This window comes from Muntiacus reevesi, chromosome 9 (assembly GCF_963930625.1).
Source record: "Muntiacus reevesi chromosome 9, mMunRee1.1, whole genome shotgun sequence".
NCBI classification, from domain to species: domain Eukaryota; kingdom Metazoa; phylum Chordata; class Mammalia; order Artiodactyla; family Cervidae; genus Muntiacus; species Muntiacus reevesi.
In genome coordinates, this window is record NC_089257.1 from 42,391,315 (window position 1) to 42,410,575 (window position 19,261).

Sequence of the window (19,261 nt, forward strand, 5' to 3'; positions counted from 1 at the left end):
ATCTTTTTTTGTGAAAATGTTCAGATTAAAGATTTGTCTGCTTTATTGGATTTAAAAAAATTTTTTTTTGAGTTGTGAGAGTTGTTTACATAATCTGGATGCAAGTTCTTTTTCAAGTGTGTATATTGTAAAGAATATCTGCCCAATCTCTGAATTGAATTTTCATTTCAACAGTTTTTTGAAGAGCAGAGCAGATGTTAATATTGATGAAACTGAGTTATTGACTATTTTTTCTTTACACCTTTTGATATTTTGTCTTAAAAAAGGTCACAAAGATTTTATCATATATTTTATTCCTGAATATGGAGTCTTGGAAAAGCCTGAGACACTGGCCTGGACAGGTATTTGGGTGGGAATAAATGTAAAAGGTTCTCTGACTGGCCACTATACTCAAAGACACTGTCCATGGTAGAAGTAAAGGGCAAGTTAGTGATCATGTAAAAGGAAACACAGAAATTGGTAGAAAAATGAGTGTAAGAGTGAGAGAACTTTGGGGCAGGGGTAGGCTTGGCACTGCAAGGAAGATGAGCAATTTAGAGCTGATGTGGAAGTTGCATGGATAATCTTCATATATCATATGCAACCACTCTAGCAAACTGTGGGTTTATTCTAATGAACAAAGGAAAGGAATAAATGAGGGGGCAGGTGACTGGGATTGGTTTCTTCATAAAGTAGAATTAGTGGGTAAAGTAAGACAGCACCAGGCTTCCTGCCGCAATACCTGTCAGTGGCCGAAGCCTGGAGACTGACTCCTATAAAGTTAGGGCTCTCCAGCCTCAGGTGAGCCCATGGAAGGAGTCAGGAATAAAAAAGGTGAAGGAGAGGAGAGTCATGACGACTCCTGCCCATGGGCCCCCAGCCCCGGGGACTGTTTGTTTCTCCTCCGCTTCTCCCAGGTGGAGCCCTGGGGTTTCACACACACAGAGGAAGAAGCAGGATAAATTCTTCCGTGACAGACCAAGCCTGATGCCCCTCAGTGACACTGGTGCCATCCTGCCTACCCTCATCCTTTTTCAGTACTGATGACCTGGCTTCTCTTTTTAAAAGTCAGCAGCTGCTGGTGAGTCTCCACTGCTGTCCTGTGCCAGGGTCTCATGGGTGGTTATTAGGGGGTCACAGCAGAAGAAAGGGAGAAAATACAGGGAGAAGGGAATGCAGAGATTTCCAAGAAAGCAATGATCCTGGAAGGAGGTGGTCTGCATTCTCACCCTCACTCCTCTCCTAACACTTAAATGACTTTAGACAGGTTTATTCCCTATGTTGGACCTTGCTTAGTTTTTTCATTTGCAAAATGAAATCTGGGGATCCAGGCTGTCACAGAAGCTCTTTCACTTCTGATATTCAGTGTGTTTGCATAGACCCAGAGCCAGAGAGGGGATCAAGGCTTGCTCACTCTAGAGAAGTGGAGGTGACCATCTGCACTATCATGTTTCTTGGGTCAGAGAGAGAGCTGCTTCTCTCCTCCTGACCATGGTCTCCATGGCCAGGCCAATTCGTTCCTGGTTCCTGTTTGGATTCAGCCTCCAAATGCCATCAGGATGTCACAAGCCCTCAGGTCTCAATAGACTATTCTCTGGTAAAGCTGGCTGTTACATATAGCCTTCCCTTTTCCTCTTATCCACCAAATAGCTATTCATTTAACAGCACACATACTAAGTGCATTTTATGTGCCAGACCAGATAAGCATAGAAGCTCCTGCCCTGTACTAATAATACAGGCGCCCCTGTGTCTTCCCTAGCACCTGGGATACACTCTCCCTCCTTCACAGCCCTCTGCCTCTCCAGCCACAAGAGGTGTGTTGATAGGAAATTGACCACTGTGGGAAGGTTCTCCTTGGTTCAAGGGCAAGGTGTTTGATCCATATCCTTGTGCTCAGGGTTGGTTCCATCTGCATCTTCTCCTATGCATAAGAAACAGCAGTCTCCAGCACAAGCTCATTTTTAAAAATAGGGTATATCAAATTGAAACAAGAATATTTAGAACATATAGAAGAGATAGAGGGCTAGCCACACACTGTATAGTGAAAATCTCTCTTTTCAGGAATTTCCTCTTCAGTCTCACCTGTATCTCTTGTGCTATGAATATTGTAAAAGGATTGCCACTAGCCACAACTATGTGCTGTCGAAGGAGCTTCTGTTTTCCTAATAGATGTGGAGAAATATCTCTTGATCCCTTAGCATAGAGAATGATCTTTCATTTCCTGGAGAAACTCACTAGAACCTCCTTTCCAAGGAAAATAATCTTAGCCCCATCATGGTCTCTCTATAAAATTCTCATTTCCCACAGATCACACTCCTTGTCTTGCCTATTCTGAAGTGAAAACAAGACTTAATTCTAAACTTCAGGTACAACTAATCAAGATAAGAGGCAAACCCTTGGTCACTCATTCACTTAATTTTTTCATGCAAATGCAGAGAGGTGCCCACTATGCATTATACAATGCATGGGGCTCCACGGGTCTAGTTGGTACAAAAAAGTGTGTTAAAATCATGTTATAAACACACACAAAAAGGCTATATATAATGTATAAGTAATATACACATTGTATATAAGATAAACATACGTAAGAATATATGTTCAAGCATACATTTATGCTAATTTATGCTTTTATAGATTCTCATATAAAAGAACAACTGTATACTATATAAAGAATATATATGTAAAGAACAAATATTATACTATATATCATATTACATTATAGAAAGTGTATATAGATAAATATGTTATATGTTATTTATATTTAGACATATTTCTATTTATATATACTTACATAATCATTAGTACATACTATGTGTGAGTATATATGTATGTGTATATATATTATACATTATATATATATATTTATATACATACATGTATAAGATGTATGTGTGTGCTTTTACACTCCAATAGTACTGCAGCAAAGGTATTAAGGAAGTACAGAGAAGAATTTGCCTAGCTCTACACAAAGAAGTCAAGAGAGATTTGTTAGAGGAAATATTTGTACTATCTTAAAGGATCAGCAAATGTTCAATGGTGAAAAACGCAAGAGTGGTTTCTGTTAGAAAAGCAAGTTATAAAGCAATACAAAGAATAAAAACAAGAAATTCATACACGGGGAACTGTAGGAAAAAATCAATATGGACTTGTTCACTATAGCAGAAAAAAAATGAATTTAGAAGGATATCAAAGCAGAAAAGGGCTGGGTAAAGACAGAGTAGTACATCGTACTAGGACTGCCCCCTTTGGATCTAGGTGGTGCAGTGATTAAAAACACACTTATGCACTGGCTGGTCCCTCTTTGGACTCATGAAGCTCAAATGTGCATTTATCACTGCCTGGATCCGACTACATTGCTCTCATCTTCCTATTCTCTGTCTCTTCCCCTTGAGCTCATAAACATCTAAACATACTTTTTCCCTAAGAACTGTTTTATTGATACTATATGGCTGTCCACTTCAAGTCACCCTGTGGAAAACATCTGGGAACTGTGATCGTTCAAGCCCAGAAGCAGCTTCGACTACAGCAGAAGGAAGTAGGAATATCAACAAGGTCATAGTCTTTCTGGAGTAGCCAAAGGTGATTTTATTCCCAATCCCTCCTCTGAAGCTTCTCTTCTCAAGGTCAGCTGTAACTTCCACATTACTCAATCCTTTAGTCATGTCCTAGTCCTTGTGAACCTGAGCCCTTGATAACATCATGTATGAATGGTTAATACCTCTTGAAACTCATACAAGACAGTCTCCCGTTGATTTGCTTTCTAACTGGCTTTTATGTTCCTCCTTCACTTTTAGTGGAGACTTTTCTTCTCCAGCTCTATATTTCAGTTTTGCCCAGGACTCAAAACTAGAAACTTCTCTTTATCCTCACTTCTTTGGTTTCCTCCTCTGTATACTAATACCTCCCAAATGTATATCCCTTCTTCAACTTAGTTCTACTACTGAGTTGGTAAAAATGAATACATGAAAAGCTTCTTGGTGGAAGTGACTATGAGTTAAATTTTGACATGTTTTTAAAATAACTTTGAAATTCCTAGATGCAGAATCTCAGCCTACTGTAAGATATGTGAGTCTGCAAACCAAAAGAAGAGAATTATAGATAATTGATATTTTTCAACATAAAGATCTTAAGTCCTGACGATGATGTTGTTTGAGGAAGAAAACATACAGCATGGACAGAAAATTGTTGAGGTTGAGGATGATCATATATAAGGTCTCATCAATTAAAAGAGACCAGCCAAGAAGACTGAGAAGAAATAAAAATACAGAGAAAAACTGATGAAAGTGTGGTACTTTCAAAGAAAGTTTCAACCAGGTAGTAGGATGGTGGAAACAATAGTGAAGTAGAAGATACCAAAGCTGATGATGGTCATGATTCTATTTATAATGGTGAGCATGTTTATGAAACTGAAGAATTAATAACCAGAACATTCATTTATTTTCAGCTCAGTCCCTGAAGAATGTCAGCCCAATTTCCCCTCCATCCTCACATCATGCTCCTGTCCAACCTCACACAGTTCAACCTCATGCTCTACCTCACCGGCTTTCCCGGATTGGAAACTGTTGAGCACTGGATCTTCATCTTCTTTTTCCTTATGTACCTCATGGCCATCTCAGGCAACTGCTCCATCCTGATAATTATTAAGACCAACCCTCGCTTGCACACACCCATGTACTATCTACTCTCCTTTCTGGCCTTCACTGACCTGGGTCTGTCAGTGTCCACCTTGCCCACTACTATGGGACTCTTTTGGTTCAAGTCCCATGGCATCTACTTTGGAGCCTGCCAAATCCAGATGTTCTGTATCCACTCCTTTTCCTTCATGGAGTCCTCAGTGCTCCTTGTCATGTCCTTTGATCGGTTTGTGGCCATCTGTTATCCCCTGAGGTACTCAGTCATTATCACTGGCCAGCGAGTGATCAGGGCAAGCCTGCTTGTCATCCTGCGAGGACCCATAGCCACTGTGCCCATTGTTTTTCTCCTGAAGACTTTTCCTTACTGTGGGTCTAGAGTCCTCTCCCACTCTTTCTGCCTGCACCAGGAGGTGATACATTTGGCCTGCACAGACACCACCTTCAACAACCTCTACGGGCTGATACTGGTGATGTTCACTGTGGTGCTAGACCTTGTGCTCATTGCACTGTCCTACGGGGTCATCCTGCACACAGTGGCAAGACTGGCCTCCAAAGAGGAGCGGCTCCGAGCCTTCCAAACATGCACCTCACACCTCTGTGCTGTGCTGGTATTCTTTGTACCCATGGTGGGACTGTCCCTGATACATCGCTTTGGGAAGCATGCCCCACTTGCTGTCCACCTTTTTATGGCCAATGTCTACCTCTTTGTGCCTCCCATGCTTAATCCAATCATATACAGTATTAAAACCAAGGAGATCCGCCATGCCATCAACAAGTTCCTGGGTCTTAGAAAAGCCAATGCTGAGTCATGAGCCTAAAAATTCCACTGGGTGCCCTGAAGAAGGTCCCAAATCAGACCAAAGATTTACAGCATTTAGTACCAATTATACATTCTATGTTTCCCAAGACTTTTGCTCACTACCCTAAATAAAGTATGGATGAATTTCTCTGTTGAATTATGAGTCAGCAATGCTAACTTTCTCTTGCTTAAATTATAATGGTCTTCTATATATACAAGACCTAGATGTTTTGGCAACATCGAAAAATGCCCAAAAGAAGACCCTCTTGAGCCTTGTGTAAAAACTAAAACTAAATGAAACTGAATAAAAACTTAAAAGGAGAAATAAATTAAAAAGGAACTAGAACAGAACCTACCAAAGCACAGACATATGTCAGTTGTTTGAATTCACTTGAGTAACATATCCCTTTCCAAGTTTCCTTGGGACTGTTTCCTTCTTCTCTACCTGGGCAACATATTACCCTTCGGTTCCTATTCTGGATAAGCATATCCTTTGCACTCTGGAATAACATTGGAAGAATCAGAACTCCTGAACACTTTTCTAATGGCTCATTCAGGTTGAACTCCTCTAAATGTTTCTCATGATGTGCTCCTCTGGTTTTGTTCATCTAATAGACACCCTGGACCCCACCCCTGACTTCTCATCTCTGACTTTATCTTTCCTATGGATTTGTTGACAGTAACTGAAGACTGTGTTTGCTTCTGGGAATTCTAGTTGTGAGATCTTGTTTAACGACCTCAAATGCAGTAAAGCTCCAATGAAGGAAATTATCACAGACAAGTCTAAGTCATAATTCCACTGCTGAAGTGGTTTTGAAGCTAAAATTGGCAGGGAAGATTGCCCTTACTGTGACTAAACAAAATTCATGTTGGAGTCTCAGTGCTGAGGTTGTTTTCTCATGGACATTTTCATGGCAGGTTCTCTCTCTAAAACTAGAGCAGATTCTCCATCTATCTTCTCCCTCAGAATCCTGCATTTCCAGTTGTATCATTTGTTACATAGTAATGGACTCTTCTGTGTCTTAGTTCAGTTTCTTTCTCAGTCCTTCACACTAGATTTCTAAATCAAGCTCTTTAGAAGGATTATTCATGTCTTGTTTATCAGTAAATCTCCATAAATGCAACAGTTGTATCATAATAGATACTCAAGGAGTAATTATTTAAATGTATTCCTTAATATATTAATATATGCATAAAGTGAGATTCAGGCCTTCCCTAGTGTCTCAGATGGTAAAGAATCTGCCTGCAATGAGGAAGACTTGGGTTCGATTCCTGTGTTGGAAAGATCCCCTGAAGAAGGGAAAGGCTGCCCACTCCAGTATTCTTGCCTGGAGAATTCCATGAACAGAGAAGCCTGATGGGGGTCCATGGGGTCATAAAGAGTTGGACCAGACTGAGTGACTAACATACTCAAAGAGAGATTCAAAGCTAAGAAAAAGAATGTCTCTTATTTTCCAAGGAAATTTTCCATCTTCACATCCAGAAATTCCAAGGAAACTCTTTCATGGTTCCGCACATTTTTCCTAGTTGTGCTCTGTTTGGGCTCATGGGCTTTGAAGCCCCCTCTGCACAGATCAAAATTACAATGAACAGGAAGTCCTCCCAAGAGTTGCTCTTCACAGGTTTGGAACATGAAACACCTTGTAAAAATGTGATTTACTACTCCTCCTGCCTGATCTAGCATCCAACAGAAAACTTGTTGAGTCAGTTTAATCAACTCAGCAATTCTTTCTCTCTTGCCATAGACTTAGGAATTTAGATGTTCCCAGGCTCTGAACAGCCATATCTCTGCCTCTACACAAGGCAACTTTCCTTGCCTCTATGTTCTAGCCTCCCCCTATCTCTTTCCTTAGCCGATACACAATCTGAGAGAATTTCTTAAAGTGGTATACAAATGATTGATATTAGATAAAATTGTTCATGACTCAAATTTTGTGTCTGTTTGTTTTTTTCTGCATGTCTGATCAAAATAGGAGAGATGATGGTAGCAGAGAGTGTTGGTGGTGATTAGAAACTAGTCTATATATTTAGAATATGTGTATGAAGAGGTAGAGGATAGGGGTGAAAGTAACCTCTTTGTACAGTCCTGGAGCTATCATAGCCCTGTGTCAACTCATGTTCTTGCTCTGACAACAAAGAGAGACCTGATTGCCATAAAATAAATAACTCTGGTAGAGTTAGACACATCAGACACCACTGTAACCTACTGGACTTCCCAATGTTCCCAATTCATATTGTGGCCCTGGTTATTTTAGTTTCTGGGTTGTCCAGGATCTAGGCACCCTTTGGTTTCCATATTTCTTGAATCTTGATGGAAGACAACACTTCTTCCATATGTGGGATCTGATAAATAATTTTTCTAATAATAAACTTTGAAGAGTTGACTCATTGGAAAAGACCCTGATGCTGGGAGGGATTGGGGTCAGGAGGAGAAGGGGACGACAGAGGATGAGATGGCTGGATGGCATCACCAACTCGATGGGCATGAGTTTGAGTAAACTCCGGGATTTGGTGATGGACAGGGAGGCCTGGCGTGCTGTGATTTATGGGGTTGCAAAGGGTTGGACACTACTGAGCGACTGAACTGAACTGAACTGAATAATAAACTAAAATCTCTTCCCTTGTAGCTCAGGTAAAGAATCTGCCTGAAATGCAGGACACCCAGGTTCTATCCCTGGCTCTGGAAGATCCCCTGGAGAAGGAAATGGCAACCCACTCCAATATTCTTGCCTGGGAAATCCCATGGACAGAGGAGCCTGGGGGCTATAGTCCATGGTGTCACAAAGAGCTGGACATGACTGAGTGACTAAACAACAAAACTAAAATGTTGAAAAATAGACGTAAGTATAAGATATTTAAGAATAAATTTAACAGAAGATGAACAAGTTTTCTGTGACTATGTCATTGAAACAAAATATACAGGCATAAGTAAGTAAAAATATTTTCTTAAAGATTAAGAAGTTTCAAGATTTTATTTAATATGTCAATTTATTCAAAATTAACCTGCAAATCAATCTACTTCTAAGCGAAATTGCAACTGATCATTCTGTAGAACTTGATAGGTGATTCTGAAATTCATACAACAGTGCAAATAGCCAAAGATAACCTTAACAATTTAAAAATAAATGGTCAATGAGAGCAACCCCTAAAAGACTCAGAGAGTTTTTGCAAAGCTATAGCATGCAGTAGTGTAGTGCTTGTGTGGAATTAAATACATAAACAGAAATAATAAAAAGGCACAGACTCAAAAATATAACAAAGGAGGCAGTGGCAACCCACTCCAGTACTTTTGCCTGGAAAAATCCCATGGAGGGAGGAGCCTGGTAGGCTGCAGTCCATGGGGTTGCTAGCAGTCGGACACGATTGAGTGACTTGACTTTCACTTTTCACTTTTCACTTTCATGCACTGGAGAAGGAAATGGCAACCCACTCCAGTATTCTTGCCTGGAGAATCCCAGGGATGGGGAAGCCTGGTGGGCTGCCGTCAATGGGGTTGCACAGAGTCGGACACAACTGAAGCGACTTAGCAGCAGCAGCAGTAGCACTGATATAATAATACTTCAAAGAAGTAATATTGAAATAGTTGAAAAAGATTGGCTTATCCAAGAAGCAGTGTTAACCTAATTGATTATCCATATGGAAAATAAAGGGCTTCCCTTGTGGTTCAGCTGGCAAAGCATCCACCTGCAATGTGGAAGACTTGGGTTCAATCCCTGGGTTGGGAAGATCCCCTGGAGAAGGGAAAGGCTGCCCACTCCAGTATTCTGGCCTGGAGAATTCCATGGACTGTATAGTCCATGGGGTTGCAAAGAGTCGGACATGACTGAGCGACTTTCACTTTTATTTTATGGAAAATAAAATTTTATCTTTAATGTAGAGTACACATAAAAACATATTCAATGAAAGACATGAATGTTAAAAGAAAATTTGAAAATGTTTAAAAGAAATACGGTAGAATGAAGAGACACATGGACAAATAGGTAGACAGATAAATAGGTAGTTATACTACTGTAAAACGGAAGATACCAAGAAACAGAGACAATGATAGCCACAGACTAAGATATTACATTTATAATGTATATCTATGAGTAATGTTGACTTAATATCCAGAACTCATAGAGTGTCTGTAAGTCAGGAAAAATTAAAAAAAAAAAAAGAAAGAAAATCCAAATGAGATTGAACAATGCTGAAAAGAGGAAAATCATGTGCCAATAGAGCTATGAAAAGCCTTTTATCTTCACTATAAAATTTGAAAACAAAATAAATAACAAAGAGACACCATATTTTACCAATAAAAATAGCAAAAATGGTAAAAGCCTGATAATACCAAATATTGGTGCAGTTGTGAAGTAATGATTCATAATTTATGGTCAGTGTAGATTAGTGTAACCTATGCAGATCTATTTGGGAATATCTATTAGAGGTGAAAGATGCACCTGCTTTATTATACAGCTGCTGACTTTTATCTAAATGTTCTTACTTTTGTTCAAGGAAATATGTACAAGAATGTTACTGCTGCTCCATTTTTAAACAGTGAAAACAACCTAGTTGTCCATCAATAAAAGAAAAAAACAGGTGAAAGTAAATAGACTAATAAATTAATATATACTAATATACACTATTAAAACCAATAAACTTTAACAAAATGATAAACATGAAAAAATCATAATGCAAATACATATTTACATTATAACTTTTTTTTTTAATTTATTTTTTTATTTTTCAGTGGGTTTTGTCATACATTGATATGAATCAGCCATAGAGCTACACGAATTCCCCATCCCGGTCTCCCATCCCACCTCCCTCTCCACCCGATTCCTCTGGATCCCCCCAGCCCAACAGGCCCGAGCACTTGACTCATGCCTCCCACCTGGGCTGGTGGTCTGTTTCACCACAGATAATATACATACTGTTCTTTCGAAACATCCCACCCTCCCCTTCTCCCACAGAGTTCAAAAGTCTGTTCCGTACTTCTGCGTCTCTTCTTCTGCCCTGCATATAGGGCACACTGTTGGTGGGAATGCAAACTAGTACAGCCACTATGGAAAACAGTGTGGAGATTTCTTAAAAAACTGGAAATAGAACTACCATATGACCCAGCAATACCACTTCTGGGCATACACACTGAGGAATCCAGATCTGAAAGAGACACATGCACCCCAATGTTCATCACAGCACTGTTTATAATAGCCAGGACATGGAAGCAACCTAGATGCCCATCAGCAGATGAATGGATAAGGAAGCTGTGGTACATTTACACCATGGAACATTATAACTTTTAAAGAGTATTTTAAGTATCCAATGCCATGTCTCTGATGTGTTTGTGTGTGTATATGTGCATTAAGGTATTAAAAGCCATGTTGAAAATGATAAATAGGAACTCTGGAAAGCTCCTCTTGGGGAAAAAATGAAGCAAACGGAAATGAAAAATGTTACATGGGTGGTGTCAGTTCTATCTGGAAAAACATCTGAGGCAAATAGGCAAAATGTTGAAACATTAACATTTAATCAAGTAATCATTATATCATCCTCTTTATTTTACAACTGAAGCATTTTCTTCTGAAAAAAAGTTCAAAGTGAAATTAAAAAAAAAAAATCAGATTTTAAAACTGGATATGAAAGCTTTTGTGTTTGCATGCTATCTTGTGTGTCGGGTAGTGGGTAGTGAGGGTGGGAAGGAATGTTTGAATCTCAGAGCCCAGAGACAGGTTCCAATCAATTTTATTTGAAATTCACAGGGTAGAACACACTTTTGAATAGCAACTCTGAGATTAAGAATGCTCTTTACCATTTTAAGTGGAAATTTACTGTATGAATCCCATGGGTATAATGAAGTATAAAGAAAACAGGATTCAGATTGAGATTAGAGTTGGAGTACCATTTCGGTCACTTACTAACAAATAGGCCACTAACATCTAAATTTCCTTATTTTCAAAATTAGGAAATACATATAGATAACAGCATGTTTGAAAAAGTCTACCTTACTGGAATTTAAAATGCAAATTAATATATTAACATCTTATTAATAATCAAATATTTAAAAAATAGTTAATAATCAAGATCTGTGCTGACCAGTATGTGGTGAAAGAGGGATTTTCATACACTGATGTGAAAGCATAATCTGATTTATTTTCTGTAGAGAGCAAAATACATCAAAAGACTTAAAAATATTCATACACTGTGTCTCAGAAATACCACACTTGGAATTCTATTTTAATCAAGTAATTGTAAATGTAAAATAAAGGTTTTAGGAGACAAACTCCTTATGGTCAAATATTTGTTATCGTGTTTGGTCAAGTGCTAACTTCAATACCTACCTTCAGTTCAGTCAGTTCAGTTCAGTCACTCAGTCATGTCCGACTCTTTGCAACCCCATGAACCGCAGCACGCCAGGCCTCCCTATCCATCACCAACTCCTGGAGTTTACTCAAACTCGTGGGCATCGAGTCAGTGATGCCATCCAGCCATCTCATCCTCTGTCATCCCCTTCTCCTCCTGTCTCCAATCCCTCTCATCATCAGGGTCTTTTCCAATGAGTCAACTCTTCGCTTCAGGTGGCCAAAGTATTGGAATTTCAGCTTCAATATAAGTCTTTCCAATGAACAGCCAGGACTGATCTCATTTAGGATGGACTGGTAGGATCTCCTTGCAGTCCAAGGGGCTCTCAAGAGTCTTCTCCAAAACAACAGTTCAAAAGCATCAATTTTTTGGCACTCAGCTTTCTTCACAGTCCAACTCTCACATCCATACATGACCACTGGAAAAACCATAGACTTGACTAGATGGACCTTTGTTGACTAACTAATGTCTCTGCTTTTTAATATGCTATCTAGGTTGGTCATAACTTTCCTTCCAAGGAGTAAGTGTCTTTTAATTTCATGGCTGCGGTCACCATCTGCAGTGATTTTGGAGCCCAGAAAAATAAAATCTGACACTGCTTCCACTGTTTCCCCATCTATTTGCCATGAAGTGATGGGACCGGATGCCATGATCTTAGTTTTCTGAATGTTGAGCTTTAAGCCAACTTTTTCACTCTCCTCTTCATCAAGAGGCTTTTTAGTTCCTCTTCACTTTCTGCCATAAGGGTGGTGTCATCTGCATATCTGGGGTTATTGATATTTCTCCCATCAATCTTGATTCCAGTTTGTGCTTCTTCCAAACCAGGGTTTCTCATGATGTACTCTGCATATAAGTTAAATAAGCAGGGTGACAATATACAGCCTTGACGCACTCCTCTCCCGATTTGGAACCAGTCTGTTGTTCCATGTCCAGTTCTAATTGTTGCTTCCTGACCTGCATACAGGTTTCCCAAAAGGCAGGTCAGGTGGTCTGATATTCCCATCTCTTGAAGAATTTTCCACAGTTTATTGTGGCCCACACAGTCAAAGGCTTCATCATAGTCAATAAAGCATAAATAGATGTTTTTCTGGAACTCTCTTGCTTTTTCAATGATCCAGCAGATGTTGGCAATTTGATCTCTGGTTCCTCCGCTTTTTCTAAAACCAACTTAAACATCTGGAAGTTCATGGTTCACATATTGCTGAAGCCTGGCTTGGGGAATTTTGAGAATTACTTTACTAGCGTGTGAGATGAGTGCAATTGTACAGTAGTTTGAGCATTCTTTGGCATTGCCTTTCCTTGGGATTGGAATGAAAACTGACTTTTCCAGTCCTGTGGCCACTGCTGAATTTTCCAAATTTGCTGGCATATTGCGTGTAGCACTTTCACAGCATCATCTTTTAGGATTTGAAATAGTTCAACTAGAATTCCATCACCTCCACTAGCTTTGTTTGTAGTGATGCTTTCTAAGGCCCACTTGACTTCAAATTCCAGGATGTCTGGCTGTAGGTGAGTAATCACACCATCGAGATTATCTGGGTCATGAAGATCTTTTTGTACAGTTTTTCTGTGTATTCTTGCCACCTCTTCTTGATATCTTCTGCTTCTTTTAAGCCCATACCGTTTCTGTCCTTTATTGAATTCATCTTTGCATGAAATGTTCCCTTGGTATACCTACCTTAGAGTTCAACAGATGTTGTTGAAATAACAGATATATTAATATTACAAGTTAGTTGTGTTATTTTTCATAATAATAAGAAACTATAAGCATTCCAGATATCTAGGAAGAATATTACATAGATTTTGGCATTTTCATTTGATAAATTATTTGTTGCTTTTAAAAATAATATTTAAATGCTTATAAAATGATTTTCAACACTATATTATGTGAAAAAATTAAAAATATATATTTAAAAACACCTGCTAGATAAAAGCTTTAAAATATACCCATATAAAAACATATTATACATAACTTATTGTTGTGCATTTCTCCAATTACTCAAATTTTCCAAAGAACACATTCAGTTTTGTAACCTAGAGTGTTTTCTGCAGCAGATGTCTAGAGCTAAAGCCTAGAGACTGAATCCTATAAATTTAGGGCTCTCCAGCCTCAGGTGAGCCCATGAAAGGAGTGAAGAATGAAGTCAAGGGAGAAGAGAGTCATGACAGCTCCTGCCCTTGGGCCTCCAGCCCCACGGACTGTTTGTTTCTCCTCCGCTTCTCCCAGGTGGAGCCCTGGGGTTTCACATACACAGAAGAAGGAGCAGGATAAACTCTTCCATGACAGACCCAGCCTGATGCCCCTCAGTGACACTGGTGCCATCCTGCCTACCCTCATCTTTTTTCAGTACTGATGACCTGGCTTCTCTTTTTAAAAGTCAGCAGCTGCTGGTGAGTCTCCACTGCTGTTCTGTGCCAGGGTCTCATGGGTGGTTATTAGGGGGTCACAGGAGAAGAAAGGGAGAAAATACAAGAAGGGAATGTAGAGATTTCCAAGAAAGCAATGATCCTGGAAGGAGGTTGTCTGACTTCTGGCTCCTCTCCTAACACTTAAAAAACTTTAGGCAGGTATATTCTCTATGTTGGACCTTGCTTAATTTTTTCAAATGCAAAATGAAGTCTTGGAATCCAGGCTTTCACAGAAGCTCTTTTACTTCTGATGTTTAGTGTGTTTGGACAGACCCAGAGCCAGAGAGGGGATCAGGACTTGCTCCCCCTAGAGAAGTGGGGGTGACCATCTGCACTATCATATTACTTGGATTGGAGACAGGGCTGCCTCTCTCCTCCTGACCATAGTCTTCATGTCCAGGCCTTCCTTCCTGGCTCCTGTCTGGAATCAACCTCCAAATGCCTTCAGGATGTCACAAGCCCTTTAGTCTCCATACACACATCTCTGGTGAGCTGGCTGGCACATATAGCCTTCCCTTTTCCTCTTATCCATCAAATTGCCATTTATTTAACAACACACATATTAAGTGCATTTTATGTTCCAGATCAGCTAAAGCAGAGAGGGTCCTGCCTCAGCCTTTGTGTACTGGTACAGACACCCTTGTGACTTCCCCAGCACTTGCGATCCAGCCTCCTTCTCTCATAGTCCTCTGTTACACCAGTCATAAGAGGTATGTTGACAGGAGTTTGACAACTATGGGAAGGTTCTTCCTCGTTCAAAGGTGAGGTGTCTGATCTACATCCTAATGCTCAGGCATGGCTCTATCTGCATCTTCTCCTACACATAAGGGGCAGCAGTCTCCACCGCTAATTTATTTTTTAAAATAAAATATATTGATTTGAAACATGAATATTTAGAACATACAGATGAGGTGGAGATCTAATTGCTTACTTCATAGTGAATATCACTGCTTTCATGAATTTCCTCTTTAGATCTCTCCTATATCTCTTTTGTTGTGAACATTTAAAATGAGTTACTGTGAGCCATGACTATGTACTGACAAATGGACTCTGTTGGTGTCATAACATAGAGAACAATCTTTCATTTCTAGGGAAAACTCATTGGAACTTTCTTTAGGAAGAATAACACCAGCCCCATCATGGTCTGCATATAAAGTTTTCATTTCCCCCAGATCTTTAGACTTATTCTAAAGTCTGTGAAAGCAAGACCCAACCCCAAACTCTAGACACAACTAATCAGGACAAGAGGTAAGCACTCAATTCACTCATTGGCTTAATTTTCCACATAAAAACAGAGTGGGGTCCTCTTGTGTTAGACACTGCAGTGGGCCCCAGTGGTCTAGTTGAAATTTTTTTTAAAGTGGATAAAAATCAGGTTATAAAAGCACACACATATATAGGGACTGTATTCTATGCTATGCTACACTAAGTTGCTTCATTTGTGTCTGACTCTATGCAACCCCATGTACTGTAGCCTGCCAGGTTCCTCTGTCCATGGGTTTTCCCAAGTTAGAATACTGGAGTGGGTTGCCATTTCCTTCTCCAGGGGATCTTCCCATTCCAGGAACTGAACCTGCGTCTGCATTGACAGGCACATTCTTTACCACTGAGCCACCTGGGAAGCCTTTATGAACAAATAAATATATATAAAATGTATAAAATGCATATCTGTGCATTTACAACTTTAACGGTGCTGTTGCAAAGGAACTACATGCATACAGAAAGGGATTTGCCTAAAGCCTATATGTGAAAGTGAAGAGACATTTTTCAGAGAAATGATATCTGTACTGTCTTAAAGGATCAACAAATATTCACTGGTCAAAAAATCAAGGTGGTTTTTGAAAAAAAAAAAAAAAAGAAAAGCAACATGGGCTTGTTAACTGTGGGAGATAAAACATAAATTTGGAAAGATACCAAAGGAAGAAAGGACTGGGCAATGATGGAATATTATTAACACATCCTATTAGGACTGCTCACTTTGGAATTAGATAGTGTATTGATTAAGAACACACATAAAAGCACTGACTGGTCCCACTTTGAACTTACAAACCTGAAATATTCTTCTATCACTGCCTGGAATCCTACTATATTTCTCTTGTACACCTATTTTTCTCTCTCTTCCTTTTTTTTTCCTCTTTATCTTATGAAGACATGAATGCACTTTTCCTCCCTAAGAACTGCTTTATTGATACTGCTGCGCAGCTATCCACTCAAGTGGTCCTGTGGAAAATAATTGAAAACTGTGATTGTTCTGGATCAGAAGCAGATATGCTCACAGCAGAGGGAACTAACAATATTGACAAGGTCATAGTCCTTCTGGAGTAGGCAGGGATGATTTTATTCCCAAGTATTCTTGCCTGGAAAATCCCATGGACATAGGAGTCGCAAGAGTTGGACACGACTTAGTGACTAAACCACCACCACCACTCCTCTGAAACTGTTCTTCTCAAGGCCAGCTGTAACTTCCACATTGCTCAATCCTTTAGTCAGTTCTCAGTCCTTATAGCCCCGACCCCTTGGCAACATCATATATAATTGATTAATCCCTCTTAAAACTGATACAAGATTGCATTCTTCTGATTTTATTCTAACTGGCATTTTCCCCATGGTCTCTTTCAGTGGAGTCTTTTCTGCTCCAATTCTAAATATCAGATTTGTACAGTCAATACTGGAAACTTCTCCCTACACTAACATTTTAGGTTTCTGTATCCTGCCTATATACTAATACCTCTCAAACATGTATCTCTTCTTCAACTTATTTATGAAGTTCACATTTCTATTACTGAGTCAACGAAAATCAATAGATAAAAACCCTGTTGGGGGAGGGTGACTATAATTAAAATTTTCAACATGCTTTTGAAATAACAGTGAAACACCTAGATGCAAATGCTCAGCCTACTGCTAGACATATAAAAGAAGAAGAGAATTATAGTTTTGTATTTGACATTCATCAGCTTAAGTACGATAAATAATTATGGGAATGATGATGTTGTGTGAGGAGGAATAATAGAGTAAGGCCAGAAAATTTCCAAGGATAAAAGCAGCTATATATCAGCATCGATAAATGAAGAGAAGTCCAGAAAGAAGACTGAGAAGAAATATAAATGTAGAGAAAATATTTTATATTCAAAGAAAGTTTTAATAAAATATTTTGGTGTTATAAGTGATATTAGTGAAGTAGAGGATATCAAAGTTGATGATGGTCATGTTCTGTTTATGATGGTGTGTTTGTGAAGCTGAAGAATTAATAACAAGAACTTCCATTTATTCTCAGCTCAGTCCCTGAAGAATGCCAGCCCAATATTCCCTCCATCCTCACATCATGCTCCTGTCCAACCTCACACAGTTCAGCCCCATGCTCTACCTCACCAGCTTTCCCGGATTGGAAACCATTGAGCACTGGATCTTCATCTTCTTTTTCTTTATGTACCTCGTGGCCATCTCAGGCAACTGCTCCATCCTGATAATTATTAAGACCAACCCTCGCTTGCACACACCCATGTACTATCTACTCTCCTTTCTGGCCTTCACTGACCTGGGTCTGTCAGTGTCCACCTTGCCCACTACTATGGGACTCTTTTGGTTCAAGTCCCATGGCATCTACTTTGGAGCCTGCCAAATCCAGATGTTCTGTATCCACTCCTTTTCCTTCATGGAGTCCTCAGTGCTCCTTGTCATGTCCTTTGATCGGTTTGTGGCCATCTGTTATCCCCTGAGGTACATGGTCATTATCACTGGCCAAAGAGTAGTCAGGGTAGGCCTCATTGTCATTCTGCGGGGACCCGTGGCCCTCATTCCCATTGTTCTCCTCCTGAAGGCTTTTCCTTATTGTGGGGCTTGAGTCCTCTCCCACTCTTTCTGCCTGCACCAGGAGGTGATACACTTGGCCTGTACCGACACCACCTTCAACAACTTGTACGGACTGTCATTGGTGGTCTTTACTGTGATGCTGGACCTGGTGCTCATTGCACTGTCCTATGGGGTCATCCTGCACACAGTGTCAAGATTGGCCTCCAAAGAGGAGCGGCTCCGAGCCTTCCAAACATGCACCTCACACCTCTGTGCTGTGCTGGTATTCTTTGTACCGATGATGGGGCTGTCTTTGATTCACCGCTTTGGGAAGCATGCTCCACCTGCTGTCCACCTTCTTTTTTTTTTTTTTTTTTTTTTTTAGTCTTTTTTTTTTTTTTTAATATTATTTTATTAGTTGGAGGCCAATCACTTTACAACCTTCTTATGGCCAATGTCTACCTCTTTGTGCCTCCCATGCTTAATCCAATCATATACAGTATTAAGACCAGGGAGATTCGCCAAGTCATCAGCAAGCTCCTGGGTTAAAAAGTCCACTGAGTACCCAGAAGAAAATCCCAAATCAAGCTAAAGATTGGCAGTATTTAGTACCTGTTATTATACCCCTTGTTTCCCCAAGATTTTTTCCACTGCCCTGAATAAAATATGGGTGAATTTCTTTCTTGAGTTATGAGTTGGTAATGCTGACCTTCTCTTACTTGAATTATAATGCCTTCCTCTCTATATAAGACAGATATTTTGGTAGCGGCAAAAACTGCCCAGAGGAAGACTGCTATCAATGTGCAAAAACAAAAGTGAAACAAAGCAAATACTGAAGAAGAGTAATCAGCAAAGAAGCACATAGAACAGAACTTACAAGAGAAGAGATAAGTGTCAGTTGTTTAAATTCACTTCACAAAATGTACCTTCTCCCATGGCTCCTTGGGATTGCCTCCTTTCTCAGTTGGCCAAGATCCTTCTCTTAAGTTCCTATCCTGCATAACCCATATCCTTTGGACTCTTGAGTCACATTGGAAGAATCAGAACTCCTTCACTCTTTTCTAATTGGAACTCCTCCAAATGTTTCTGATGATGTGCTCTCTTCTAGCCTTATTCATCTAGTACATACCCTGGACCCCACCCCTGGCTCTTATCATTTCTGATTTTATCTTTTGTATGGATTTACTGACATTAACTGAAGTCAATGTTTGCTTCTGGGCATTCTAATCGTGAGATCTTGCACAATGACCTGAAATGTGACAAAGCTCCAATAAAGGAAACTACCACAAATACATCTAAGTCATGCTCCTGT

At 39.7% G+C, this 19,261-nt stretch overlaps 2 protein-coding genes across 2 annotated transcripts; both read left to right on the top strand.

Annotated features, from left to right (window-relative positions):
* Positions 1 to 4,438: 4,438 nt before the first annotated feature.
* LOC136175845 (olfactory receptor 51M1-like) lies at positions 4,439 to 5,425 on the top strand. The gene has a single exon (XM_065946046.1). It carries the CDS (start codon positions 4,439 to 4,441, stop codon positions 5,423 to 5,425), a length of 987 nt encoding a protein of 328 aa, XP_065802118.1.
* Positions 5,426 to 17,449: 12,024 nt separating this feature from the next.
* On the top strand, positions 17,450 to 18,498 carry LOC136176007 (olfactory receptor 51M1-like). The gene is given in 2 exon segments (XM_065946179.1): positions 17,450 to 18,302; positions 18,389 to 18,498. Coding segments are annotated over 2 exon segments (963 nt in total).
* The last annotated feature ends 763 nt before the right edge of the window (positions 18,499 to 19,261 follow it).